The sequence below is a fragment of the Symphalangus syndactylus genome, chromosome 23 (genome assembly GCF_028878055.3).
Source record: "Symphalangus syndactylus isolate Jambi chromosome 23, NHGRI_mSymSyn1-v2.1_pri, whole genome shotgun sequence".
Classification (NCBI taxonomy): Eukaryota; Metazoa; Chordata; class Mammalia; order Primates; family Hylobatidae; genus Symphalangus; species Symphalangus syndactylus.
In genome coordinates this window covers 66,689,908-66,717,820 of record NC_072445.2, presented here as the reverse complement: position 1 = coordinate 66,717,820, position 27,913 = coordinate 66,689,908, and the positions used below count along the sequence as shown (strand labels likewise).

Below are 27,913 nucleotides of genomic sequence, written 5' to 3'. Positions count from 1 at the left end.
GCGTGGGCGGGACGAGAGCTCTAGGCGGTTAGCAGTCGGGGCTGAGATGCGGGGGCGGGGCCGGAGCGAGGCTGGGTATCACCGGGAGTGGAGGAAGTGCGCCGGGTTCGGGGCGCGGGGACGGTGATCCTGGGAGGACCTGCGCGGCGTGTGGGGCGGGGCACAGATGCTCCCCGGCCTGGCTCCGAGGAGCTGAGAGCTGGAGGCGCGGCTGCTCTCTCGGGAGGACTTCAGCTCTGCGAACCCTGCGGCTGCCGGAGCACTGAGCGCCCTGCCCGGAGTCCTGCGGAGCCTGGCGAGGAGGGGTCGCTGCATCCCGAGGGCCAGCCGTGAGCCGGGAGGTGGGGTAACAATTGAGGGCGTATGCTTAAAAGCAGCTAGGTCATGCACCCCCAAATCGAAGGTTTGCAGACCTCGTAGGACGCCTGGGGATCAGAAGTGATTTTTGGAGTACCCAAGTTTTTATTGTCAGTTAAGAGTTTGTGGATATTTTTGAGTTCTGCTGAGGCATTTGCAAAGTATTTTCTTTGAGGAAGAATTCTTAAGAGTTGGAAGGGCCTTGGATGTGTCACCTTGTCCAGTTCCCAGAGAACCAAATAAACAAAACAGAACAAAACAAAACCACCGCCCTAAATTCTGTGCCCAAGTTGTCCTATCCAAGCGTGCCTAGGCGTTTTAAATTTATGTAGCTGACACTTGTGGACTACCTATAGTGAGCCAGGCTAGTTGTAAGTCTTTCGACAACCCTGTAAGGAAAATGGTATTTCCCTGTTAAGCTGATGTGGAAACTGAGACCCAGAAAGATTAATCGGATGAATTCCCCAAAGACGTGAGGCTTGCAGGTGGGCAGAGTCCAAGTCTCAAGTAACTTTATCATTAAGTTTCATCAGGTAGATCTGGGTAATAGTGTAGGTGGGGCAACAGCAAAAGTCAAATAGAACAATTTGGGTTTATCCCAAAGCCTTTCTCCAGAGTTTTTTTTTGTTTGTTTGTTTGTTTGTTCGTTTTTTTTTTTTTTTTTTTTTGAGATGGAGTTTTCCCTCTTCTTGCGTAGGCTGGAGTGCAATGGTGCAATCTCGGCTCACTGCACCCTCCACCTCCCAGGTTCAAGTGATTCTCCTGTCTCGGGCTCCCGAGTAGCCGGGATTACAAGCATGCGCCACCAGGCCCGGCTAATTTTTTGTATTTAGTAGAGATGGGGTTTCACCTTGTTGGTCAGACTGGTCTCAAACTCCTGACCTCAGGCGATCCATCCGCCTCGGCCTCCCAAAGTGTTGGGATTACAGGCGTGAGCCACCACGCCCGGCCTCTCCATATATTACAAAGTGGTAGTTGGTAGGCTGAGCTGCCTCTCTCAGAGACCTTGACTCTCTCCAAGGCTGTTAGGTTACCTCAGAGGTAATGGAAATGCAGTAATCAGATATTGCAGATAATACAAGACTCATTCATTTCCATGACAGAAGATGAAACAGCTGTCATGGAAATATTTTTAAAATCTGGTACTGGTAAGCATATTTTGATAGTGAAACCTTTTGCAATGCAAGCAAACTACTCTCAGGCTTATACCTACCACAGAAAAGAGTGGGGTGTGGGAAATCAGCTTATCTTTTTCAAAGTATAATTTTAAAAATATAGAAAGAGCATGTGTCAAAGATTTACTTAGCTCATTAATTAGGGAAGCAACAGGGTGCTAAAGAAGAAGTTAAAAGACTAGTTTAATATAGTCAATGTGAAAAAAAGAATGCTGGAATAGATTGCAAAGTTAGAAACAAAACTGGTTAATATCCCATAGAGCAATAAAACCATAACCTCGGGAGGAAGTTTTTCCTATTGGAGAAATCATTTGCATATCTACCAGCTGTCATTTACTAAAGCCCCGTTATATCCAGCATTTGAGAGAAAGGAGATAGTTAAAGAGACAGACATTCCTGGCAGAGGGTCATCTTGGGTCCATATTTGGTTTACTAAACTGTTAAGAGGTGTCCAGACCATGCCTTGTAAACATGGCTGCCATGGCCCTGTGGGTGGGAGGGCCAGTTGCAGCAAAAGGGAACCATTGTGATTTTGGTAGATGCTTCACCTGAGCTTGAAGATCATTGTATCTGTGCTAAGGAGTTTGGATTCCGTGCTGAGAGCAAGCAGAGAGCCATTGAAGATACAATTGGCATGCCCAGCTATCCAGTTCTCAGTGAAATCCTGGACTCCAGATATATCTTCAGGGTGTAATGATTCTGGGTAAGAGTAGGAAAGGCAGAAACTCAGTCAAGACCTCTCTAAAGCTCTAATCTTCTCCCTGTTATATAACCAGCTTCCCCCGGAGCTTATGAAAATCTTGGGGAGGGGGTCCTCCAGTCTGGTTAGATCGTGTCTTATTGATTGCAAGGGACTGATGCTGCATAGGAGGGCCGTTGATGTTCTTTGGGTTCAGAGAATCTCAGACTCTCTTAGCAGGTGCCCAGGAGGTGTTGTCTCCGGCTGTAATGAGTCTTTGGGGTCAGCACATCAACTTCACAGTGCTGTGCTGAGTGGTAGAGTGAATGTTTCTTTTTTAAGATCACAGAGTAGATTACATCAGAGTAGAATGTTACATGATGACTCTGTCAGTCATGATAATTTTTATTTCCAATATTTACATCATCAGATACTGTTGTTACAGCATATACAAAGTCTGTCACATTCAGTCTTGAGGAACAATTCTGATACACTGTCCCAATTAACAGTGCAAGCTAGAAATCTGGAAGAGTCTTTGATTCCCTTACCTCACTGACACCTCACATCTATCATTCATCACATACTAGTGGTTCTGTCTCCTAAATATATTTTTTTAATTTCCCCCCTCATCTCATATCCCTCTACATGGTCTTAATTCATGCCCTCATTGATTTTGAGATTACTGTTACCTGGATTCCTGTAGCAGCCACTTCCCAGTTTTGCTAATTTAGTCCCACCTCTGCAATCCATTCTCTCCCTGCTTCCAGGCTGGTCTCCCTAAATTTTAAATCTTACACTCCATACGATTCTCCCCGATCTCTCCCCTTGACTGAAAATCTCTTAGTGAGTCCCCTTTGCCTGCTAAACAAACCCAAACTGCTTAGCACTGGCAAATAAGGCCCACAAGATTTGCCCTTGCCTACCTTCTCAGGCACCTCTTTCCAGCCCCACACGTTAACTTCCCATTTCAGTTTCTCTGAGTTTCCAGGTTCTCTCATTCCAGGCACTGGCATATCCAGGAATCTCCTCTGACCCACCCACTGGTTAGTCCTGTCCTGAGCTCCTACAGTCTCCTGGGCGTTTCCTTCTTCTGGCCGCTATGTCACTGTGTTTTATGTCTGATTAGTAATCTTTTATTACAAGGGGCATATCCTGGGAAGAATTCTACCCTATATTCAACCCCATTTCTCATTTCTGGACACACTGCTTGGCAGAAAATACTGTACTCTGTGAAGGTTTGTTGGATGCTGGATGAGCTGTTGAAAGTTTCCTTCTAGAGCATGCTTTTCCACATTTGATAAGTTGTGAGTCAGTTGCTACCTTTTTATTAAGTTGTCAGAAGGTGTTAACATGAGTGTTTTTGTGGTTTGAAATGTTGCTTTTTCAGTGAGTGGTAGCTAAAGGTAAAGGACTTTGACTATTGCCAAGTTCCTGTGCCGAAATGAACTGGAAAAAGTGGTACGAAGGCAACTATGGTGTTATTTAACTCTATAAATTTCTGGGTGAAAAATCTATTATAGCTTTTTTCATTAGTCATTAAAATGATTAGTCCACGTTCAATGTTCTGTATCATAATTGTTTCCTGCTTTAGTTGGATGACATTGCTTGAGATAAATTAAACCTGTGGCATTATTATGCCTCCTTTACAAAATTAACCCTCTTTTCTTCTTCCTAGCTAGGCTTTGTATCACCTTCCTACACAATCTTATATGTCAGAGATATTAAAAATAACATGCTGGAATATTACCTGCTTTGGGGTGTTTTTCTTATTTCCCATCATTATAATTTAGAGAAGAAAGTCATTTCAAAAGTAAACGTTTGGCTCATGTTATCACCTCTCTCTAAGTGCTTTACACCTGTGTGATTTGTTCATTCATCGAAGGCTCTTTTTTCTACTCTTTCTGTATTTTGCACAAGCATTAACCTGACCTTGTACTTGTGGATTACTTTTCAACTATCCTTCTGTAGCAAAAAAAGTCATTTTTGGAGGACTCTCCGTCTGAAAATGATTGGAACTGATAGATACACTGTATAAGAAATGGCTGTTTTTTCTGGAGTCATTCCATTTTTTCTTGTTTACACCACAGCTTAAATTAATTTACCTGTCCTAATGAATACATAAGAACAAGAACAATACCTACAATTTAGTCAACCACAGAGAGCCACAAAGACAATTATATGTATTCAAGACAATGTTATATAATTTACATGCATTTAAGGGCTGAGAAGAATGTTCAAGAATGGCATCCATGGTTCGTAGGCAGATGGTACCCTTACTGACTGAGCTAAGGTGCCCCTGCCTTCTCTGTTCTGTATAAGAAATAATTAAATTTAAAATTCCATCCATAAATCAGCAGCTTGACTTTAAATAAGATTAGAAAAACATAGTCAATCCTTATTTTTTGCAGTTTGTGTATTTGAGAGTTTGCCTACTTGCTAAAATTTATTTGTAAACTTTATTTATTTATCTTTTTTTTTTTTTTTTTTGAGATGGAGTCTTGCTGTCTCTCCCAGGCTGAAGTGCGGTGGCATGATCTCAGCTCACTGTAGCCTCTGCCTCCTGGGTTCAAGTGATTCTCTAGCCTCAGGGTTCAAGTGATTCTCTAGCCTCAGCCTCCGGAGTAGTTGGGACTACGGGCATGCACCACCATGCCTATTTTTTGTGTGTTTTTAATAGAGATGGGGTTTCACCATGTTGGCCAGGCGGGTCTTAAACTCCTGATGTCAAGTGATCCACCTGCCTTGGCCTCCCAAAGTGCTGGGATTACAGGTGTGAGCCACTGCACCTGGCCTATTTATAAACTTTAAATCAATACTCATGGGGCATTTGCAACATGTCCAGAGTGTTGGAAAATTTGACTTGCCTGAAGCACATATTCACAGCTGAGGTCAAACGAGGTGACCTTCTGCCTTCTTATTTCAACTGTCATACTGTAAATAAATGTCCTTATTGGGGTTTACTTAATGCTGCATATTTTCATATTTTTGTGCTTTTTTTGGTGATTTGCTGTTTAAAATGGCCTGCAAGCATAATGCTGAATTGCTATCTAGTGTAAAAGCAATAAGGCCGTGATGTGCCTCATAGAGAAGATGTGAAATAGACTTCATTCACGCCTGAGTTTATAATGCTGTTAGCAAATTCAGTATTATTCAATCAACTATATATATATATATGTACGTGTTTTAAATGATGTGTCTTTCAATAGAAACACACATCAGATAAGCTTCTGTATTGACTGGTTGATGAAAATGTAACCAGAGACTCAAAGGAAACTAATCCTGGATTACCTGTAGAAACAATGGTTCAGTATTGACTTATTCAGTGTTTGCTATGACTTTAGAAAATCTAATCATCATGAATAATGAGAATTAACTGTGTATGCAGCTGTCTTAGGTTAGAGTCTCCCAGAAGCAGACCCCAAGAGAGAAGTTGATTTGGGGAATGATTCCAGGAAACCTTGGTGTAGGAGTAGATAATTAAAAGAGGCAAGGAAAGGCAGGCAATAAAGGGTAAAATCATTAAGAAAATTACCTCTGTGGACAACTGACACTCAATTCTACTATAGTAGCCTGGGTGCCAGTGAAGAGCATGTGCCTCAGGTGTCCTTCCTGAAGGGAGAGAAAGGTAAGATATTTCTAAGTATTTAGGGATTTTTTTTTTTTTTTTAAATAAGACAGAGTCTCGCACTGTCCCCAGGCTGGAGTGCAGTGGCGTGATCTTGGCTCACCATAGCCTCCTCCTCCTGGGTTCAAGGCATTCTCCTACCTCAGCCTCCCAAGTAGCTGGGACTACAGGCGCCCACCACCATGTCCAGCTAATTTTTTGTATTTTTAGTAGAGATGGGGTTTCACTGTGTTAGCCAGGCTGGTCTCGAACTCCTGATCTCATGATCTGCCCACTTTGGCCTCCCAAAGTGCTGGGATTACAGGCGTGAGCCACTGTGCCCGGCTGTATTTGGGGATTTTTCATGATCTTTCTCTTATTTCTAGTTTAATTCCACTTTATTCCAAGAACATTCTTTGTATGAATTCAGTTCTTTTATATTTGTTAGTTTTATATCCAGTAGTATGTGGCCTATCGTGGTGAACATTCCATGTGTTGTCAAAAGAATGTGCATCCTATCATTCATTTTCACTTACTGATTTTGTGTCTCCTTGTTCCATAAATTACTGAGAGAGGAGTGTTGATGTTGCCATATGTAATTGTAAATGTGACTATTTCTCTGTTCAGTTCAATCAGTTTTTGCTTCATGCATTTTGGAGCTCTGCTGTTAGGTGGATACAAACTGATGATTGTATGTCTTCTTGATGAATTGACCTTTATTATTTTGTACTGTCTCTTTTTATCCCTTGTAATTTTCCTTTATATGAAGTCTATTTTTTATATTAATGTAGACAACACAGCTTTCTTTTGATTAGTGTTTGCCTGGTTTATCTGTTTTTATTCTTTGACTTTTAATATATGTGTATCATTATATTTAAAGTGGGTTTCTTGTAGACAACATATAGTTGTTTGTTTTTTTAAAAATCCAATCTGACAATCTTTGTTTTTTAAATGATATATTTAGACCATTTACATTTAATGTGATTACTGATATAATTAGATGTAGACCTCCTACTTTGTTATTTTTCTGTTTGTTTTGCTCTTCTCTTCTCATTCCTTACCATCTTTGAATTATTTTTAGTATTCCATTTTAACTTATCCATTGGGGTGGTTTTTTTGTTTGTTTGTTTGTTTTTTGTTGTTGTTGTTGTTTGTTTTGGGTTTATGTCTGTATTAGTCCATTCTCACGCTGCTATAAAGAACTACCTGAACTGTAATCCCAGCACTCTGGGAGGCTGAGGCAGGTGGATCGCTGGACCTCAGGAGTTTGAGACCAGCCTGGGCAACGTGGTGAAACCCCATCTCTACAAAAAATACAAAAAAATTAGCTAGACATGGTGGTACATGCCTGTACTCCCAGCTACTCAGGAGACTGAGGTGGAGGATTGCTTGGGCCCAGGAGGCAGAGGTTGAGCCGAGATTGTGGCACTGCATTCCAGCCTGGGAGACAGAGCAAGACTCTGTAAAACAAAACAAAACAAAACGAAATAAAACAAAACAACAACAAGAACCCCAAACCAACAATCTACCTGGGACTGGGGAATTTATAAGGAAAAGAGGTTTACTTGACTCATGGTTCTGCAGGTTATAGAGGAAACATGGCTGGGTAGGCCTCAGGAAACTTACAATTATGGCAGAAGGTGAAGGAGAAGTTGGCACATCTTCACATGGCAGAACAGGAGAGAGAGAATGAAGGGGGAAGCACTACACACTTTTAAACAACCAGATCTCATGAGAACTAATTCACTATCACAAGAACAGCAAAGTAAACGTCTGCCCTCATGATCCAATCACCTCCCACTAGGCCCCATCTTCAACACATGGGGATTACAGTTCAACATGATATTTGGGTGGGGACACAGAGCCAAACCATATCAATCTCTTTATATATTTTTCCAGTGGTTGTTCCAAAGAATATATGTATATAATATTATGATATTATATATATACACACATATACATATATGTGTGTGTGTATATATGTATATATATGTATACATGTGTATATATGTATATATATGTATACATATGTATATATATGTGTATATATATATATACACACACACATACTCTTAGTTTATCTGGATTTAATATTTAACAACTTCAAGTAAAATGTTGAAGACTGGCAACCATACAGTTTTCTTTCCCTCTTTATGTTGTAGTTGTCATTTGTATTACATTTGGATACATTGACACCCTCCCAACCAGTGTTACAATTTTTGCCTTCAAACTTCATACATAGTTTCAATAACTTAAAAAAGAAAAGTATTATTTAACTAGGTATTTATCATTTCTACTGTTTTTCATTCATTCCTGAAGTTTCAAGTTTTCTTCTAGGAACATTTGTCTTCCACATTAGCTTCCTTTAGGAATTTTTCTTAGATATATTGGCAATGAATTCTCTGTTTTTCTTCATCTGAGAATATCCTTATTTTACATTCATTCCTGAAGGATATTTTCACTAGATATAGAATTCTGAGTTGACAATTTTTTTTTCTTTCAGCACTTTAAGGATTTTGCTCCACTGCCTCCTTTATGGTTTCTGATGAGGAATCATTAGTATTCACTAGTATCTGTAGTATTTGAGTTGTTGCTCTCCTATGCAAAATATATCATTTTGCTATGGCTGCTTTCTAGATATTTTTCTTTATCTTTGGTTTTTGGCAGTTTAATTTTGATGTGTGTTAGCATGGTTTTCTTTGAGTTTATTTTGTTTGGTTTTTCTAGACTTCTTGAATCTATGAATTTATGTCTTTTGCCATATTTGAGGAATTTTTGTTCATTGTTTTGTCAAATATTTTGTCTGTCCTGATGTCTTTCATCTCTTGTTCAGGGACTCCAGTGATCTTGAGATTGTCCCACAGGTTCCTGTGGCTACTTACCTACTTTTAGTCCTTTTTCTCTTTGTTTTACAGATAGGCAATTTTTACTGATCTGTCTTTAAATTCACTGACATTATTCTCTCTCATCTCAGTTCTGCTATTGAGCCCACTTAGTGTATTTTTAAATTTCAGGTATTCTATTTTTCAATTCTCAAATTTCTATTTGGCTTTTTTTAATAGGTTCTCTTTCTCTGCCGACTACTCATGTCTTTCTTTTAAATTTGGAAGTGCTTACGTTCACCTCATAGAGGAAGGTCATAATGACTGCTCTAAATTACTGACCCCTATGCATTTGGTCTCTTGCACTTGACCCGTTGGATTTTTTTATGCCTCCAGTGCACCTGCCTTGGGACTCCACTTGGCCATTGGACTTCCCCACCCTCACTGCTGTGGCCTGCAATTGACAATATCATGTCAAAGTCATGTCTTGAGTCCCCAGCTAGGCAAGGATCCTTGCTGATTCCTCTCCTCCAACAGTATCTTTGATCATGCTGGGCAAGCTGAATTAAATTGTAGTAAGTGCATTCACGATAGAAAAATTGCAGAAAAATCACAGGTTCAATCCAGCCAATGTAACACTTTATTATAATAATACAATGTGATTATTCTCTTGAGTAACTGTTTTCATTCTAAAGCATCCGTAGAATTTCATGGAGCAGAAATGTAGTGCACATTTCATATCTCCAAATGTTTTAAGCCAAATTATAATTGCAGACAGCCCTTATAAATCTAATTACGTGCCTTACAGTGACTCCACAGGTACCCAGGCCAGATGGAATTAATATATTACTGCTGCTGTTAATCACGTGAGATTAAGACAATTAATATAACATGATTATATAAAATGATCTGCCATTTTTCTGCTGCGATCACCTACTTCATTAAGGTATTGGCAGCGTTTAGCAAGGCTGGTGTTGCAGTGTGTTTTTGTTGCTATAAAAGAATTCATGTAGCTGGTAGTTTATAAAGAAAAGAGGTTTATTTGGCTTGTGGTTCTGCAGGCTATGCGAGAAGCATGGCACCAGCATCTGCTTGTGGTGAGCAGCTCAGGCTGCTTCCATTCCTGGTGGAAGGGAAAGGGGAGCTGACTTGTGCAGAGATCATTTCCAAGAGGGAAATCAAGAGAGAGAGGTGGGAGGTGCCAGGCTCTTTTTAACGTCCAGTTATCTTGGGAGCTAATAGAGTGAGAACTCACTGATACCTACTACCCCCATCCTCCATTTCTTCATGCAGAGTCTGCCCCCATGATCCATACACCTCCCATTAGGACCCCCCTTTAACACTGAGGATCACATTTCAACATGAGATTTGGAGGGGCCAAACAAACTGTATCCAAACTATAGAAGTGACAAATTGGCAATATCTACTTATTCATTCAAAAGAAATAGGGTAAGCCGGGCGCGGTGGCTCACGCTTGTAATCCCAGCACTTTGGGAGGCCGAGGCGGGCGGATCACGAGGTCAGGAGATCGAGACCACGGTGAAACCCCGTCTCTACTGAAAATACAAAAAAATTAGCCGGGCGTGGTGGCGGGCGCCTGTAGTCCCAGCTACTCGGAGAGGCTGAGGCAGGAGAATGGCGTGAACCCGGGAGGCGGAGCTTGCAGTGAGCCGAGATCGCGCCACTGCACTCCAGCCTGGGTGCCCGGGTGACACAGTGAGACTCCGTCTCAAAAAAAAAAAAAAAAAAAAAGAAATAGGGTAAAAACATGAGATGATCCATGGATGTTTCAGCTTTTCTGTCACTGACCCTGCATACTGAAAAGCAATAAATTCCTTCCTAACTTAAATAAAGTAATGGCAGATATGCCTAAGGCCACAAATCTATGTAATGTAGGTGGAGTTAATTTGATTAATTGTGGATTTCTAGGCAGTAATCTCTTAAACTTTGTACTCAGCTTTATTAACTTTCAGAAGCTAAGATCAACTTTTCTATTGCTGTCATACTTTCAGAAACTCATATTAAGTACCAATTGCTGATCTCAAACCCATTTTAAAATATTCCATTGTGTTCTGGGTAATTTCATTTCTTTTCATTAATTTCACGTTGAAACTTTTGGCTACTGAGTGCTGTGATAAAGCCTTTCCCCATGAAACTTTCCCAGAAAAATTTTTACTTTGTTTAATAAGTTATCGATGCTCAGAATTGAAATTCATTCTTTTATGTCTCCAAGAGGTGCTTATTGAGTGGTTACTATGTACCAGGCCTGTCCTGGGCACTAAGGAGATGGGGGTGAACCAGATACATAAATGCTTTGCTTCTATGGAGTTCTCATTCCAGTGGAGGAAGGCAAAAGTAATAGGTGGACAAATGCATAAAAGAATTTCAGGTATTAAATATTATATAGAAAATGGCCAGCTCATTTAAAACCTTATGGGTGTGTTCAGAGTTTGGATTTCATTCTAAGAACAAAGAAGTTACTGGGAATTTAAAGTGGAACGTGTGAGCAGATTCACTACACACTGGTTATCAACTTATCACCCACCCACACATCAGGTTACATGAAGTGGGTTTATTACTCACAGAAAGGTAGCCAGGAACAACAGAAGCCTAAGGTCCATTGTAAGCTGGTCCCTCAAGGCTCAGGAAAGCTGCCCTGGGCAGATGGAGGCTTGCCTCTACATCCTTCACTTGCACTGCAGGTGAGGGATCCCAGAAAGCAACCCACTCTGTGTTTTACACTCTGGGGTCCTGGGGGGTCACTGGGCCAAAGCACTGAAGACATCCTGTTTCTGGAGGGGACTGGAATAAAGGCCAGGCTGTTGTGGCCAGCCTCTCCCTATCTCAGGACATTGCATTCCCAGCACGTTTTCTACTTATTCTTGAAAACTACAAATGAGAAAAGGAGAAGAACTGGGTTGACTCAAGGTCACCTGGATAACTGTCTGCAGAAAGATGTCTTTAAAAGTCCAAACTGGCTGCAATATTGTAAAGTGGATTAAGGCAAGAAAGAGTAATTAAGGGTGATACATGTTCAGGTAAAAGATGAACTTGAATCAAGGTGGGAGGAGTGAAGATGAAGAGAAAGAAGGGTTCTCTGTAAACTGTAGAATATGCTTTTAGATCACTAGAAATATTGCCTACAAACAATGATATATACTCTCTTTTTCTTACTATAAATATAACTCTTATTTGCTTCATATATTTTTGTGTTGGCTACAATTTCCAAAATATAAATTAGTAATTGTTATAGAGGATATCCTCTAGGGCTTTAAATGTGATGTTGGTTTTTGGTTTGGGAGAGAGAGCCTTTTCATATTAACGCATTGTTGCTCTGGTTCTAATTTTTGAACGGTTTTCAACAGGAATGGTTGATGGATTTTACTGAATACTTTCTTGGTGTTAATGAAAATATTCTATTTTTTACTGATGCCTTGCATAAAACTAATATATTTCTTAATATTAAACCATTCTATTCCTGTTTCTATAAATTTGACTTTTCTAGGTATCTTATGTAAGTAGAATCATACAGTATTTGTCTTTTTGTGACTGGCTTATTTCACTTAGTGTGTCTTCAAGGTTCATTTATATCATAGTATGTGTTAGAATTTCAATCCTTCTTAAGGCTAGATAGTATTTGGTTATATATTTTATATATATATATATATATATATATATATATATATATATATACCACATTTTGTTTATCTGTTCATCTGCTGATGGACACTTGGGTTGCTTCCACATTTTGACTATTGTGAAAAATGCTACTATGAATATAGGTGTACAAATACTTCTTTGACTCCTAGTTTTCAATTTTGGGAGGTATATACTCAAAAGTGGAGTTGCTGAATTATATGGTAACTCTATTTTTAATTTTTTGAAGACCTGCCATGATATTTTCCTTAGTGGCTGCACCATTCCTACCAACAGTGCACAAAAGGTCTAATTTCTCCACAGACTTGCCAGTAGTTATTTTATTTATTTATTTATTTATTTATTTGAGATGGAGTCTCGCTCTGTCACCCAGGCTGGAGTGCAGTGGCATGATCTCAGCTCACTGCAACCTCCGCCTCCCTAGTTCAAGTGATTCTCCTGCTTCAGCCTCCCGAGTAGCTGGGACTACAGGCGTGTGCTACCACGTCTGGCTGCTTTGTTGTATTTTTAGTAGACATTGGGTTTTACCATGTTAGCCAGGATGGTCTCGATCTCCTGACCTCGTGATTTGCCCACCTCGGCCTCCCAGAGTACTGGGATTACAGGCGTGAGTCACTGTGCCTGGCAATCCAATACTTATTTTTTTAATTACTTTTTATTTTTCTGGGTGCATAGTAGGTGTATATATTTATGGGATACTGAAGACATTTTGATACAGGCATGCAAAGTGAAATAATCACATCATGGGGAATGGGGTATTCAGCCCTTCAAGCATTTACCCTTTATGCTATAAACAATCCAGTTATACTCTTAGTTATTTTAAAATATACAATTAAGTTATTGTTGACTGTAGTCAGTGTCGTGCTGTCAATAGTAGGTCTTATTCATTCTTTCTAAGAACTTCTTTTTGTACCCAGTAATCATCCCCACCTCCCTGTCAGCCCCCTACTACCCTTCCCCGCCTCTGGTAACTATCCTTCTACTCTCTATATCCATGAGTTCAGTTGTTTTGATTTTTAGCTCCCACAAATAAGTGAGAACATGCAGTGTTTGTCTTTCTGTGCCTGGCTTATTTTACCTGACATAATGATCTCCATTTTATTAAAAATGAGTTCACGGTAGATGAATGGATTTGTTTCTGGGGTCTCTATTCTGTTCCATTGGTCTGTGTGTCTGTTTTTGTGCCAGTACTATGCTGTTTTGGTTACTATAGCTGTGTAGTGTAATTTGAAGTCAGGTAATGTGATTCCTCCAGTTTTGTTCTTTTTTCTCAGGATAACTTTGGCTTTTGTGGTTCCATATACATTTTAGGATTATTTTTTCTATTTCTGTAAAGAATGGTATTGGTATTTTGATAGGCATTGCATGGGATCTGTAGATCACTTTGGTAGTATGTACATTTTAACAATATTGATTCTTCCAGTCCATGAACATGGAATATCTTTTCACTTTTTGTTGCCTTTTTCAGTTTCTTTCATCAGTGTTTTATGATTTTTATTGTAGAGATCTTTCACTTCTTTTGTTAATTCCTAGGTATTTACTTTTATTTGTGGCTATTGTAAATGGTATTACTTTTTAAATTTTCACATTGTTCATAGTGGAGATATAGATATGGTACTGATTTTTGTATGTCGATTTTATATCCTGCAACATTGTTGAATTTGTTTATCAGTTCCAATAGTTTTTTGTATGTGTAGTCTTTAGGATTTTCCAAATGCAAAATCATATCACCTGCAAACATGGATAATTTGACTTCTTCCATTCCCATTTGGACGCCTCTTACTTCCTTCTCTTGTCTGATTGGTCTAGCTAGGACTTCCAGTACTATGTCGAATAACAGTGGTGAAAGTGGGCATCCTTGTCGTGTTCCAGATCTTAGAGGAAAGGCTTTTATTTTTTCTCCCATTCAGAATGACACTAGCAATGTGTGTGACATATATGACTTTTATTATGTTGAGGTATGTTCCTTCTATACCCAGTGTTTGGAGTTTTTTTTAATCATGAAGGGATATTGAATTTTATCAGATATTTTTTCAGCATCAATTGGAGTGATTATTATTTTTATCTTTCACTCTGTTGATACGATGTATCACATTGATTTGCATATGTTGGACCATTTTTGCATCCCAGGGATAAATCTTACTTGGTCATGGTGAATGATATTTCTAATGTATTGTTGAATTTCGTTTGCTAGTATTTTTTTTTAAGAATTTTTGCATCAATACTAATCAGAGCTATTGGCCTGTAGTTTTCTTTTTTCTGATGTGTCTTTGTCTGGTTTTGGTATCAGGGCAATACTGGCTTCAAAGAATGAGTTTGGAGGTATTCCCTGCTCCTCTATTTTTGGAAGAGTTTGAGTAAGATTGGTATTAGTTCTTTAAATATTTGGTAGGATTCAGCAGTGAAGCCATGTGTTCCAGGCTTTTCTTGACTGGAAGACTTTTTATTATGGCTTCAATCTTGTTACTTGTTATTGGTCTGGTCATGTTTTATACTTCTTCCTGGTTCAATCTTGGTAGGTTGTATGTGTCTGGAAGTTTGTCCATTTCTTCTAGGCTTTCCAATTTACTGGCATACGGTTGCTCACAGTAGCTACTAATGATCCTTTGAATTTCTGCAGTATCATTTGTATTATCTCCTTTTTCATTTCTGATTTTATTAATTTGCATCTTCTCTCTTTTTTCTTACTCTGGCTAAAGGTTTGTCAATTTTGTTTAACTTTTCAAAAACCCAACTTTTTGTTTCATTGATCTTTTGTATTGTTTTCTTTATTTCTACTCTGATCTTTATTACTTCTTTTCTACTAATTTTGGATTTGGTTTGCTCTTGCTTTTCTAACTCTTCAAGATGTATCATTAGATTATTTGAAGTTTTTCCCCTTTTTTGATGTAGGCACTTATTCTATAAACTGCCCTCTTAATACTGCTCTCACTGTATCCAATAGGTTTTGGTATGTTGTGTTTCCATTATCATTCAGGAGCATATTGTTGCATTTCCATGTTTTTGAATGGTTTCCAAAATTCCTCTTGTTACTAGTTTCCAGTTTTTTCATTCGTGGTCAGATAAGATGCTTGATATGATTTCAATTCTTTGAATGTTTTAAAACTTGTTTTGTGACCTAACATATGGTCTATCCTTGAAAATGATCTATGTGCTGAGAAAAAGAATGTGTATTCTGCAGCTGTTTGATGAAATGTTTTGTAAATATCTATTAGATCCATTTGGTCTATAGTGCAGATTAAGTTTTAAGTTTGATATTTTTCTTTTTCTTTTCTTTCTTTTTTTTTTTTTTTTTTAGATGGCATTTCACTCTTGTTGCCCAGGCTGGAGTGCAATGGCATGATCTTGGCTCATTGCAACCTCCGCCTCGTGGGTTCAAGCGATTCTCCTGCCTCAGCCTCCCAAGTAGGTGAGATTACAGGTGCCCACCACCATGCTAGAGAAATAGTTGAAAACTATATGGTAGTAAAAGACACTAACTTATGTACTGCAGTCTATGTCAGATCATGTAGATTAAACAAAAAATTAGTTCCTTTTCAGACCTCTCCCTAAAGCCATCACAATGCCAACTCTCCAGAGCCAACCATTTTCAACACTTTCAGTTATTTTTAAATGATAAAAATTCAAATGCAGTGATTCTAAAAGTATGGTCCAGTGGTTTCTGGAAGTCTCCAAAATCTTTTAGTTAGGATTCGTTAAAGGGAGATCAAAGTTGAGGTAAAAACTAGATGTTGTTTAGACCATTTACATTTAATGTAATTATATTTTTGAATTTAGGTCTTCCATTTTATTATTTGTGTTTTCTTCCTGTCTGTCTTCTCTTTCCTGCCTTTTGTATTATTTGAACTTTCTTTTTTTTTTATTTTAGCATTCCATCTGACTTTATTTTGATTTTAACCATATCTTTTCGTATAAAATTTTAGTGGTTGCTCTAGGGATTTAAAAAAATACAAACTTAACATTTTAATGGCAATTTATGATCAGCATTTTACCACTTTAATTGGAATGTGTAAAACTTACCACTAGGTTTCCTTTCTCGTTTATGTATTACATCTGCACATATTGAAAACTCCATCAGACAATGTTATACCCTGTGCTTTCAAACATCAGATATGTTTTAAAGTACTCAAAAAGAGAAGAATAGCCTATTATATTTACCCAGATACTTACCATTTCTGAAGTTCTTAGATTTCTTCTTGATTCATTTCCTTTCAGCCTGAAGAACTTGTCTAGCAAATCTCTTAAGTAGGTACACTGGTCATGAATTCTCTTAGTTTTCCTTCATCTAAGAATGTATTTATTTCACAGAATTCTGAGTTTGTAGTTCCTTCCTCCCTCCTTCCCTCCCTCCCTCCTCCCTCCTTCCTTCTTCCTTCTTCCTTCCTCCCTCCCTCCCTTCCTTCCTTCTTTCTTTCTCTACTTTAAAATGTTGTTCTACTTCCTTGTGGTCTCCACAGTTTCTGATGAAAAATCTATAGTTATTCAAATTGAAAACCCTCTATTGGCAATGCACTGTTTTTCTGTGGCTGCTTTAAAACTTTTTTCATTCTTTTTATTTTTCAACAATTTCATTGTGATGCATCTGTGCATAATTTTATTTGTATTTATCTGGTTAAAAGTTCACTCAGCTTTTTAAATCTGTAGGTTATATCCTTTGCCAAACTTGGGAAGTCTTCAGCCATTGTTTTTTCAAACTTTTTTTCAGCACTGCACTCTTTCTCTTGTCCTCTAAAACTCCAGCGACACAAACATTAGAACTTTTATTATTGTCTTATATGTACCTGAAGCTCTACTAGATTTTTTTCAACCTTTTTTCCCTCTTTTTTTGATGTATCTTCAAGTTCACTGTTTCCTGTGTCACATCCTTTGTGGTACTGAACCCATCTAATGTGCTGTTTTTTTAATATTGGTTATTGTACTTTCAACTCTAAAATTTCTAATTTTTGTCCTGTATGTCTTCTGTTTCTTTAATGATACCTTGTATTTTTGCTTTTTCTTCAAGAGTGTTCAATATTGCTCATACAAGCATTTTTTTTTTGAGACGGAGTCTCGCCCTTTGGCCCAGGCTGGAGTGCAGTGGTGCTATCTCAGCTCACTGCAAGCTCCGCCTCTCCGGTTCACACCATTCTCCTACCTCAGCCTCCCGAGTAGCTGTGACTATAGGCACCCACCACTGTGCCTGGCTAATTTTTTTTTTTTTTTTTTTTTTGTATTTTTAGTAGAGACGGGGTTTCACCGTGTTAGCCAGGATGGTCTTGATATCCTGACCTCGTGATCTGCCCGCCTCGGCCTCCCAAAGTGCTGGGATTACAGGCGTGAGCCACGGCACCCAGCCTCATACAAGCATTTTAAAAGCTTTGTGGGATGCTTCCAACGTTGGTGTCATCATGGCATTGGCATCTGTTGATTGACTTTTCCCATACATGTTGAGGTTTTCACGGTTCTTTATATGCTGAATACTGTTTGAGTGTACCCTGAACATTTTGATTATTATGTATAAGACTTCTGGTCTTGTTTAAATCCTACGGAAGATGTTGACATTTTTGTTTTGGCAGGCACTTGACCTGGTTAAGTTCAGGCCTCACATTTCAACCCACCTTCTCTGAGCTGCAATTTCAACGTTAGTTCAATTTTCAAAGCCTTTCGATGCTACTCAGATCATTCCCAAGTGGGTGCCCCCTGTGGGTGCTCCTTACCCAAGAGGTCAGACTGGAACCTGGGGAGACCTGTCTCTTAAGCTCAGTCCTCAAAATCTTTTGAATGCCACTTAGGATCAGATTTATACATGCTCAGGCCAGGGCTTAGCCAGGAGTTCATAGACCTCTTTATGGAGTTCCTTTCCCAGACGCTCTCATTTTATTTATTTATTTATGGTTTTTTGTTTTTTTTTTTTTACTTCTCTGGGGATAATGCTGTATGCTTTCCCAAACTCTTCTCTCTCTACTCTCTCCTTAGCACCTCTGGTTCCCTGAGGCTTTATTTTATGGTTGTCCAGCCAGTAATTACCCACTTCTGTGACTGCCTTACAGCAGTGCTGGGAGAGAGAGAGAGGAAGAGAGAGAGGCAACAGTGTTTGTGGCACCTTCTTGGAGCTGCAGTTCTTCCGAACTGAGAGCAAGGTTTCTCTCCCTCAGAGTTGTAGCTCCTGCAGATTCCCATTGCTGGCCTCTTTCACTGCTGCACCGAGCCTGCTGTGGGCTTGCCTGAGGGTTGGGGTACCAGAGAATGGAGTAAAAGGAGAGAAAAAAAATACTGAGGGATTTCCCACACACTCTCTGTCCCTTAAAAGACTAGAGCTACTACCATGCCATAATTAGCTAAAACTTCCACTTTGTGGAAGAACTGTCATTTTCTTACAGCTATTCACTTTCTTTCGACTTTCGTCACCAGCATAAACACTAGGCTCTCTTTGGGTGCTGTTTTCATTAAAGAAGTGAAACTTTTATCACTTCATGATGGTCGCTGAGTATGCCAAGGGAAGCAGAGAAAAACAGGGCTGCCTCCCCCTGTGGAGACTGGAGGTGGGCAGGCCCATCGATTGGCCGAGTGGCTCAGTGTAGCATCTGCTGCTAAAATCGGGCCCCAGAAAACTTATCCATTGTGCCATAATCATGTAGGCCTTTGGAAATCCTTGAGGAAACTCAAAATAGTGAATGTTAAATTAAAACATGACAAAGTTCCATTTGATTGTTATCATTCTTGAGAAGTAATTTCACTATGATCTGTCGAGAAACATTTGTAAGAGATTCAGCCATAATGTGTTAATGAGAAGGTTAGAAAATCTAGGGAAAAGCTCCTATCATTTTATAGTTTCTTTGGGGATTGAAATATATCTGCTAAAGCAGGCCTCAAACTAGTGTGTCTAGAAATGGGATACCTTCACCTGGGATGGGGTAGTTGCTCTTGAGCCACATGACCCAAGCATAATTACAGATTTCAGGAGTGGAAGAGACTTGAGATGCTATCTGACCAAACCTTCTGTTTTTACAGAGGAAGAAACTAAAGCCAACATGTGAAGTAAGAACCTGTCAAGGGTCATATTAGGTCACATCAGGTCACATCCTAACTCTGTGTTGGCATCCTTTCCCTCTATGCTGTCTGATACGCCTGGGAGACGCCCTCTGTCCTGCTTCCCACTAGGGTTACACTGATATGTGAGTCCTTTGGGGGCAAAATCACCCATTTTGGGAATTTTGGAAGCAGAACAAAAGTGGCAGTGTTCTGATGGTTCTAATGAAAGATGGAGAGGTATGTGGGTCTATTGCAGACATAAAGAACTCTCTTCTGAATGGGAGGGGCAGCTCAAGACCCTGGAGTTACAATGTGATGGAACAGTTCAAGTCAAGTCTTTGTTTTGGCAGGTCGAACAGTGTTAACTTTGCTGGAAGGAACCTTACTCAGAGAGCCAATCACCTGCTTCTCTAGAGTTCTCAAGCTCTCCTGTGAGCACCAGGTTGAGCCGCAGAAAGCCAGGACCAGCTCACTGAACTGAGAAATGGACATGAAGATGCCCAGGTCTGCAGATGGTTTCCATCCTGAAAAGTGATGGGCCAGAGGGGGACTGGCACGCGGTCATTCATTCAACGATTATGCTCCTACTCTATGAAGTGTTGGGGATACAGTGCTGAGCACAGACAGACCTAGTCTCGGTCCCTTGCAGCTTTCAGTGAAGGAGAGGAGGTAGACACTGATGCGACAAGCACCCGAGTAAGTGTAAGACCATGCAGTGATAAAGGCCATGGAGGAAGGGCCCATGCAGGGGCGGAAAACAGAGGAAGGGGCTGGTGGAGCAGCTCCTCTAGCTCAAGGCTGAGTGGTATAAACTGTAGCTACTGCATGATCTGAACGTGTCTTAAGGAGGGTATCCCCAAAGCGGGCTCACTGGGAGGTACTGTGGAACGCTGGTTTATTGTAATTGCCATGTGTTTATAAGTAATGGAATCCTAGAGTTAGAAGGAACTTTGGTCACCTTCTAATTCAATATTCATCTTTCTCAATCCAGGAAACATCGCTACAGTATCCCTAACTGGGGATTGATCCATTCATTTCCAGACACAGAGAACAGAGTCACATTCTGCTGTTTCCATATGCATTATTTTAGTAAGACTTCTTGGGGCACAAGGCAGGAAGTGGGGGACAATATATTTGTCTGCACCAAGGCAGCCTGAGAAGAGAGAAGTGAATACTCCTGGGGGTATTCTATATTATTCACTTAATATTCTAAGTGAATACTCTAGGGGCGCCTGAGACATGGAGCTATGAAAGTACACATTCACAAAAGTACCAACTTTAAAACTAGATTATCTCACTATTCAGGACCACCAAGGAAAGGCCACACAATAGGGACATAGTTCATCTGAGATCTAGCAAATTTCCCTGTTGGCCACATACTGATAATGATGTATTAAAATCAATTCTATACCGTGGGGTACTTATTTGACATTAATAGATACTATGGTGGTTTGACATAGTTGCTGCCCAGAGAAAAAGCCGCACACTCACCTACACCAAAATGAAGTCTGAGTCAGCTGCCTCCCCTCCCCCATCCCTTCCAAAGTCAATGGTTGAAAGTCACAGAAGTCCCTCTGCTGCTACCTAGTGACGACAATGTGAATACAACTACACAGCCTCCTGGGAAAGAAGTTTTGAACCACGTTTACTTCTTCTAAAGGATGCCTGTAATTACCTCCGAGTGCTCTATTTTGACTACAATTTAAAAACGTATATATTTTAAAACTCTATAAACTCTTATGCATATCCCTTTTTAAGAATCTGACTTGTAATGGATGTAGCCTCACTTTCAAGAACCTAAAAGCTATGCCCCCAATTCAGGGAGTAGAACAGACAGGCTTAACAGCAGTGCCTAAAAATGCTGCTAAATTTATCTTTAAAATGCCTGTGGTTCCTTAGCACTTGAATTCCGTTATGCCCCTGGGTATAGTCACCTGGATGTTAGGGGCTGTCAAAATTCAGTCCTCAGGTGGTGATCAGTAGGTTTTCCCTTTAAGTGGTTTCTGAAAGGATTAAAAAAAAAAATCTTGAAATTCTGATGTCTGGATGATGTTTCCAGTTTTGTGGAAGAATAAAAGAAAAGGGACATGAAATTCTGGCTCCCTGGGGGCAGTGGCTGTGTCTTATTAATCTCTGTGCCCATTGTACCAACACCGGTCAGTCACAGCATGTACTCAACCAATGCTGATGAATGCAGAGAGGCGAGGGGCTGGCACGCTCTTGACCCCTTATAGGGGCTGCGTCGATGGCCAGGGTTCAGTGGGAACTTTCTGGTACAGTCTCGCTCTGCCACTCTTTCAAATTAAATGCAGCACAATTGGAAGCCTCACATTCTCATCCATGGGTTGAGGAGGGCATCAGGGGCAGAAAGGCTCACATGAGCCCTGAGCATGAGGTTTCCTGCCCAACACTGTTGTGCCATTGCAGCCCACCTTCTTCTCACCTTTCCTTCCACACCACGCATGGCAGGTGCAGAAACCATGCTGGGATTGAGGCCCTAGAGGCTGACTACAGGTCTTGGGGGCAAAACATCTGGACACACAGCTGAAGATGAGCCAAGTATATTAGTCAGAGTTCTCTAGAGGAACAGAACCAACAAGATAGAGAGATGCAGAGAGAGAGAGAGACAGACAGACAGACAGACAGATTTAAGTAACTGACCCATAAAATCTTGGGGGCTTGGCAAGTCCAAAATCTGCAAGATGGAAGTGGGCTGGCACATTGGAGACTCAAGGAAGAGTTGCAGGTTGAGTTCAAAGGCCAGCTGCTGGCAGAATTCCTTTCTGCTCAGGTGAAGTCGGTCTCTATTCTATTAAGACCTTCAACTGATTGGATGAGGCCCACCCATACTATGACGCGTCATTTGCTTTACTCAACATCTACTCATGTAAATATTAATCTCATTGAAAAAAACCCCAGAAACATCCAGAATACCATTTGACCAAATGTTGGGACAATGCAGCCTAGCCACATTAACACAGAAAATTAACTGTCACAGCAAGACACCAGGGAAGCATTGGAAGATGTTAGCGGCTGTCATTGAAATGAGTGCCCTCAGGTGGACGGCAGCCATCCATCGGGCAAGAGCGGGGCAACTGGAAGGGCCCTCCCCTCCCGTTTGCTTTCTGCTCTTCACAGCTCATGGATAGAGGAATTTTCTCAGCACTTTTCCCAGGAGGATTTTGGCACCACCATTTCTTGAAAACAGATGTCTGCAGGGATGTGTGTGTGTGCCTGTGAATATGAAGTCCAGATCCTGGGACTGAGAACAGCAAGGGGAACAGGTGGCCACGGGGGAGTTTGCAGATTGCCAACTTAGGATGTGCTCCCAGGGCTGCGCTGGTGTTGGTCGTGAGAGCGATCATGGTTTGTGCAACGTCTGAACTTTCTGTCACCTTATGGTTTAATCAATTTGCTGTTTACTTCAGCTATTTGTAACCTCTCCTCAGTTACTTGGCGTTCAGCAGTGTAATATATCTTCATGTGTGAATATAAATATACTATTTAGTGGAAACTAAAAGGAATTGTGGAGGAAGAATTTTTTGGATAATTTTATGTTTTCATAATGTAAAAATTAAAGACATTTGAAGAGTTGAGTATGTCAGTTTTGGGAATGCAAGAGAATGACTTCGGGGCTATCATAATATTTAAAATCATCACTACTCTTTCTTTCCACCTAAGTCTCATAGCAAAAGAGGAAATTTACTTCAGTCTCTTTCTATAGCAGAACATTATCCTACTGTATTCCTGTGTTCATTTACCTGCGCCGGATTGTGAGTCCTTACAGAGAGAAATTGTTATGTGCTATATTGCCAACACCTGTACATTATAGGTGGTCACTGAATGCTTGATGAGTAAATGAATTAGGGAATAATATTGTTTATTATTTTTTGCTGTTATTTATAATTGGGAGTGGGTAGGATTTGGATTATTAAGATTCTGGGAAGCCTCATAAGAACCTCAGACTCGCCGGGCACGGTGGCTCATGCCTGTAATCCCAGCACTTTGAGAGGCCGAGGCAGGCGGATCACGAGGTCGGGAGATTGAGACCATCCTGGCTAACACAGTGAAACTCCATCTCCACTAAAAATACAAAAAATTAGCCGGGCGTGGTGGCGGGCGCCTGTAGTCCCAGCTACTCTGGAGGCTGAGGCAAGAGAATGGCGTGAACCCAGGAGGCAGAGGTTGCAATGAGCCGAGATCGCGCCACTGCACTCCAGCCTGGGCGACAGAGCAAGACTCCATCTCAAAAAAAAACCTCAGACCAGACTCAACGTGTCCAAAAAAGAGCTCATCTTGTACCCCTAGATCCTGAAGCGGCTTCCAGTAGCTCAACCTCCTGCCATCCAGTTCCATCTCTGCCAGGGATCTTTTAAAAATGCAAATCTCATTACGTCTCTTTCCTGCCTCAAACCTCCCAGTGGTTCTCCAGTCTGCCAGGAGAGGGTATAGACTGTGGCCTGGCCCAGGAAGTTCTTTGAGGTCAACCCCTGCCTACTCATCTTGCTAACTCTTATGGCTCTCTAACACTAGGCTTTTGCTCCAATCATATAAGCAACTGTATTTCCATAAAATCGCAATGTTCTTCCCTACCTCCTCACTTAACTAATTTTCGTTTACTGATCATCTCTTATTTTCCTATCAGCATCTCTTTCTCCTTATTCTTCAGGGAACATTTCTCTCCACCATCCTGTGCCACACTGTGGGGGTGTTAGTAACACCCTCTGTCCTCTCCTGGCCAAACGAAAGGCGTGTCATTCAGCCCAGGCCCCTGGATCCTCATCTCAGGATTTGGAAATGTGACTGAAGTGACATAAGGAAAGACACGAAGTGCGAGGAGCTCATTCAGTCAGCTCTGCAGCTCCAGCTGGGTTACCTGTGAATCCTTGCTAGCCAGATAGATCCCTTGATTTGCTGTGACTCCTGCCTTTGCTGAGTCTGTCTTCATAGATTCTTTCAAATGTGGTTCCATCTTGCCTGAGTTCGCCAGAGCCAGATTCTGTGCTGTAATAAAAAAACCCAAATCAACACACCTCTCACCCTCCACAATGCAGCTTCTGAAAGATTCCAGATGCCCCAGCCTGATTGAGAATTCTCTCTCCTCTGCTCTCAAAGTCCTTTTGGGTGCTTCTACCAAAGCACTGACAGTGTGATTCTGATTTGATCGCTGGTGTCTGAGAGCTGTGAACGTCCTGATGGTGCTGGCACCCAGCACCACTCCTGCCTCATAATTGGCATGTGATAAATGCTTGTCACATTCCCTCATTCAAAATAAACATAGAAGACAATCCAGAGATCGCAGCTTCACAGAAATCACAGAAGGAAATTATGGAATATAAAATTTTAAAACAATTTTAATGAAAATCTTGAAAATAGACATTCTCTTCTTTAAACAACATAAACTGAACAAACTCAGCCTGTTTTGGTGCCTCTGTGAGTACCCTGGGTTGCTCTGGGCTGGTGTGTGATGCTGCCCAGGACTTTTTCACATGCCTCGTCTTCTGCACCCAGTGGCTCGCCAGCCACTTTACACTAGGAGGGTGATAAGGTTTGGATCTGTGTCCCCGCCCAAATCTCATGTCGAATGGTAATTCCTGATGTTGGAAGAGGAGCCTGGTAGGAGGTGATGGGATCATGGGGGCAGAACTCCCTCTTGCTGTTCTCTTGGTAGTGAGTTCTCACAAGATCTGGTTGTTTAAAAGAGTGTAGCACCTCCTGCTTTCGCTGTCTGCCTCCTGCTCCCGCCATGTAAGACGTGGCCTCCTTTCCCTTGGCCTTCCGCCATGATTGAAAGCTTTCAGAGGCCTCCCCAGCCATGCTTCCTGTGCAGCCTGTGGAACCGTGAGCCAGTTAAACCTCTTTTCTTCATAAATCACCCAGGCTCAGGTATGTCTTTATAGCAATGGAGAACGGACTCATACAGTGGGTCTGTAGCCTCTTTCCATGGTATTATCTCATATTTTTCAATGTTTCTTTGATGCATGTTTTAAGAAATGTTCATTGAAAGCATGTCATGGGACAGGCACTGGATTACGTCTTAGAAATGCCAAGATGCACAGCCACAGTTGCTTTCTCCAGGATGGCACAGGTGAGGAGGGGGATCAGAAATAAAGGCTAGAGATAGGTGCCTGTGCTGGGTGCTCAGGGCATGCAGATAGGGTACCTGATCCACTGGGGTCAGAGAAAGTTTTCTGGAGGTGTTACCTGAGAAGAGCCTTGGGGAAAATGGGCATTATCCAGGTGAAGAAGGATTTTCTGAAGGTTCTGGACATCTGTGTTACAAGACACCTGGCTTCTCTGCTTCTCCTGGGAACACAGGTCGTGCTTCTACTCCATGGTGTTCCTGGGAGCTGCTGCATTCATGGCATGCTCTCCCCTGCCCCCACATATAACTGGTGTTATGGGTGGGCTAAGTGGCCGAAAGTGAGCGTTCGGGTTGGCACACTGCCACAGTGAGCCTGGAGAATCTTCCCTCAGAATGCTTTGAATTATTAGTTAAACAGAGAGTTTCTTTCTGGCAGTAAGAGCAATAAAATGTGAGATTCACGAGTTGGCCTTCATGTTTCTTGCCTTTGGAGAAAGCTGTCCTGCAGAGAGGGAGAGTGCAGGCTTCTGAAGAGAGTCACAGATAGAGATGAGGAGTCCTGGGGAGATCTAGACCCTGACTCTGGTTACCCCTGAGACCCAAACACATCCCCGTTTTTCTCACAACTTGCTGGTCCACCCTTCCCTGGATCCCACAATGCATTCTAATACCTTCCAATAATTTTTTTTTTCTTTTTTGAGAGAAAGTCTCATCCTGTTGCCCAGGCTGGAGTACAGTGGCACAATCTTGGCTCACTGCAACCTCCACCTGCTGGGTTCAAGTGTTTCTTGTGCCTCAGCCTCCCGAGTAGTTGGGATTACAGGCATGCGCCACCACGCCTGGCTAATTTTGTAATTTTAGTAGAGATGGGGTTTCATCAGGTTGTCCAGGCACGTCTCAAACTCCTGGCCCCAGTCTCCCAAAGTGCTGGGATTACAGGTGTGAGCCACCATACCTGGCAAACTCGTAATCATTACTATAAAGAATTTATAGTAAATAACTAAATTCCTGAGAAATGGCTTAAGCTAAAATTCTTTTTTTTTTTTTTGAGACGGAGTCTCGCTCTGTCGCCCAGGCTGGACTGCAGTGGCGCGATCTTGGCTCACTGCAAGCTCCACCTCCCGGGTTCACGCCATTCTCCTGCCTCAGCCTCCTGAGTGCTGGGATTACAGGCGCCCGCCACCACGCCCGGCTAATTTTTTGTATTTTTAGTAGAGACGGGGTTTCACCGTGTTAGCCAAGATTGTCTCAATCTCCTGACCTCGTGATCCGCCCGCCTCGGCCTCCCAAAGTGCTGGGATTACAGGCGTGAGCCATTGCGCCCAGCTGGCTTAAGCTATTCTTTGTGGGATTTCTGTCATCCATAACCAAAAAACATTTAGATAAATGTAGTGTCCTCATCTCTAGGGCGTCACTTGCCACGAATCAGTAAGTGCTGGAGGACAAGCTCCCTTACTTAGAAAACTAGGCTGCATTACAGAGGAATTGTTTTAAGGAATAATGCTTGAGGTTTGTAAGCAGATAGATTTAGAAATCTGAACCATGAGAGCATATTGAGAATATTAAGAATATTAGAAGCAATAATCATGCAGGCTAGATCACATAAAGACCATCAGAGGACGGGCTATTAGATGCTGGGTCAGACGCCTGTGCCTTTCCTTCAGTCCACACACTGGCCACTCAGTAGGAACCTCCTTCTCTGCCCTTCCATCTTCTTGAGCCCTGTCACCTCTGTTCTCAGCCTGCCCTTGGCCTTGGATTAGTACATCGGCCTCCTTCAGGTCAGAGCTGTCTGCTATTAACTCAGTTCTTAGCGTCGGCCTGTTTCTCTGGTATAGCCGTTAATGACCTGCTTACATTCTTCCTAGTACAGGCATCCCTTGGTATCCGTTGGGGATTGGTTCCAGGACCGCCTCTTGGATACCAAAATCTGTGGATGCTCAAGTCTCTGATAAAAAATGGCACAGTATTTGCATATAACCCATGTAATTCCCCCACGTATTTTAAATCCTTTCTAGCTTATTTGTAATACCGAATACAATCCCTACACGTTACTTCATTTATGTGGATTCAATGGAGTACTCGGCGTGCAGCAAATTCAAGTTTTGCTTTTTGGTACTTTGTGAAAACATTTTTTTCTGCATATTTTCTAACTGTGGTTGGTTGAATCTATGGACGTGGAACCTAGAGATACAGAGAGCCAACTGTATATGACTACTCTCTGAAGTGTGTTTTGCCTTTTTGTGTCCAAGCTGAAAACTTGAAGGGCCCCCTGAGCCACAAGAGGGCTCAATCAAGGGAAGGAGTTACTCAAAGACCAGCCAGATGGCACTCATTGGCTGGAAGGCCTGTAATGATTTAAAGGAATTCTTCTTGATTTTTAGGAATAGCAGAGGCCCACCAGGCCCTGGGCAGAAGGAATGATAATAAAACTTCTGAAAAGTGAAATGCAAAAATAGCTGAAAGGAGAAACATTTCAGGTTCCCAACTGTGGGTAAGTATAAGGCAAGGGATGGGGGCGTC

At 41.3% G+C, this 27,913-nt stretch overlaps 1 protein-coding gene and 1 long non-coding RNA gene across 2 annotated transcripts in view; both read left to right on the top strand.

The window, feature by feature from the left end:
• LOC129473678 (testis expressed protein 56) overlaps positions 1 to 27,913 on the top strand; it is a 93,826-nt gene that overhangs the window by 49,964 nt on the left and 15,949 nt on the right. Inside the window, exon 4 of the mRNA XM_063632989.1 lies at positions 27,775 to 27,884. Coding sequence (XP_063489059.1) covers positions 27,775 to 27,780 — 6 coding nt within the window. The 3' untranslated portion in view covers positions 27,781 to 27,884. The remainder of the gene's footprint in view (positions 1 to 27,774; positions 27,885 to 27,913) is intronic.
• LOC134735762 (uncharacterized) lies at positions 30 to 22,825 on the top strand. Its single transcript, XR_010119204.1, has 2 exons — positions 30 to 341; positions 19,656 to 22,825. It is a non-coding gene; the product is annotated as an uncharacterized lncRNA (long non-coding RNA).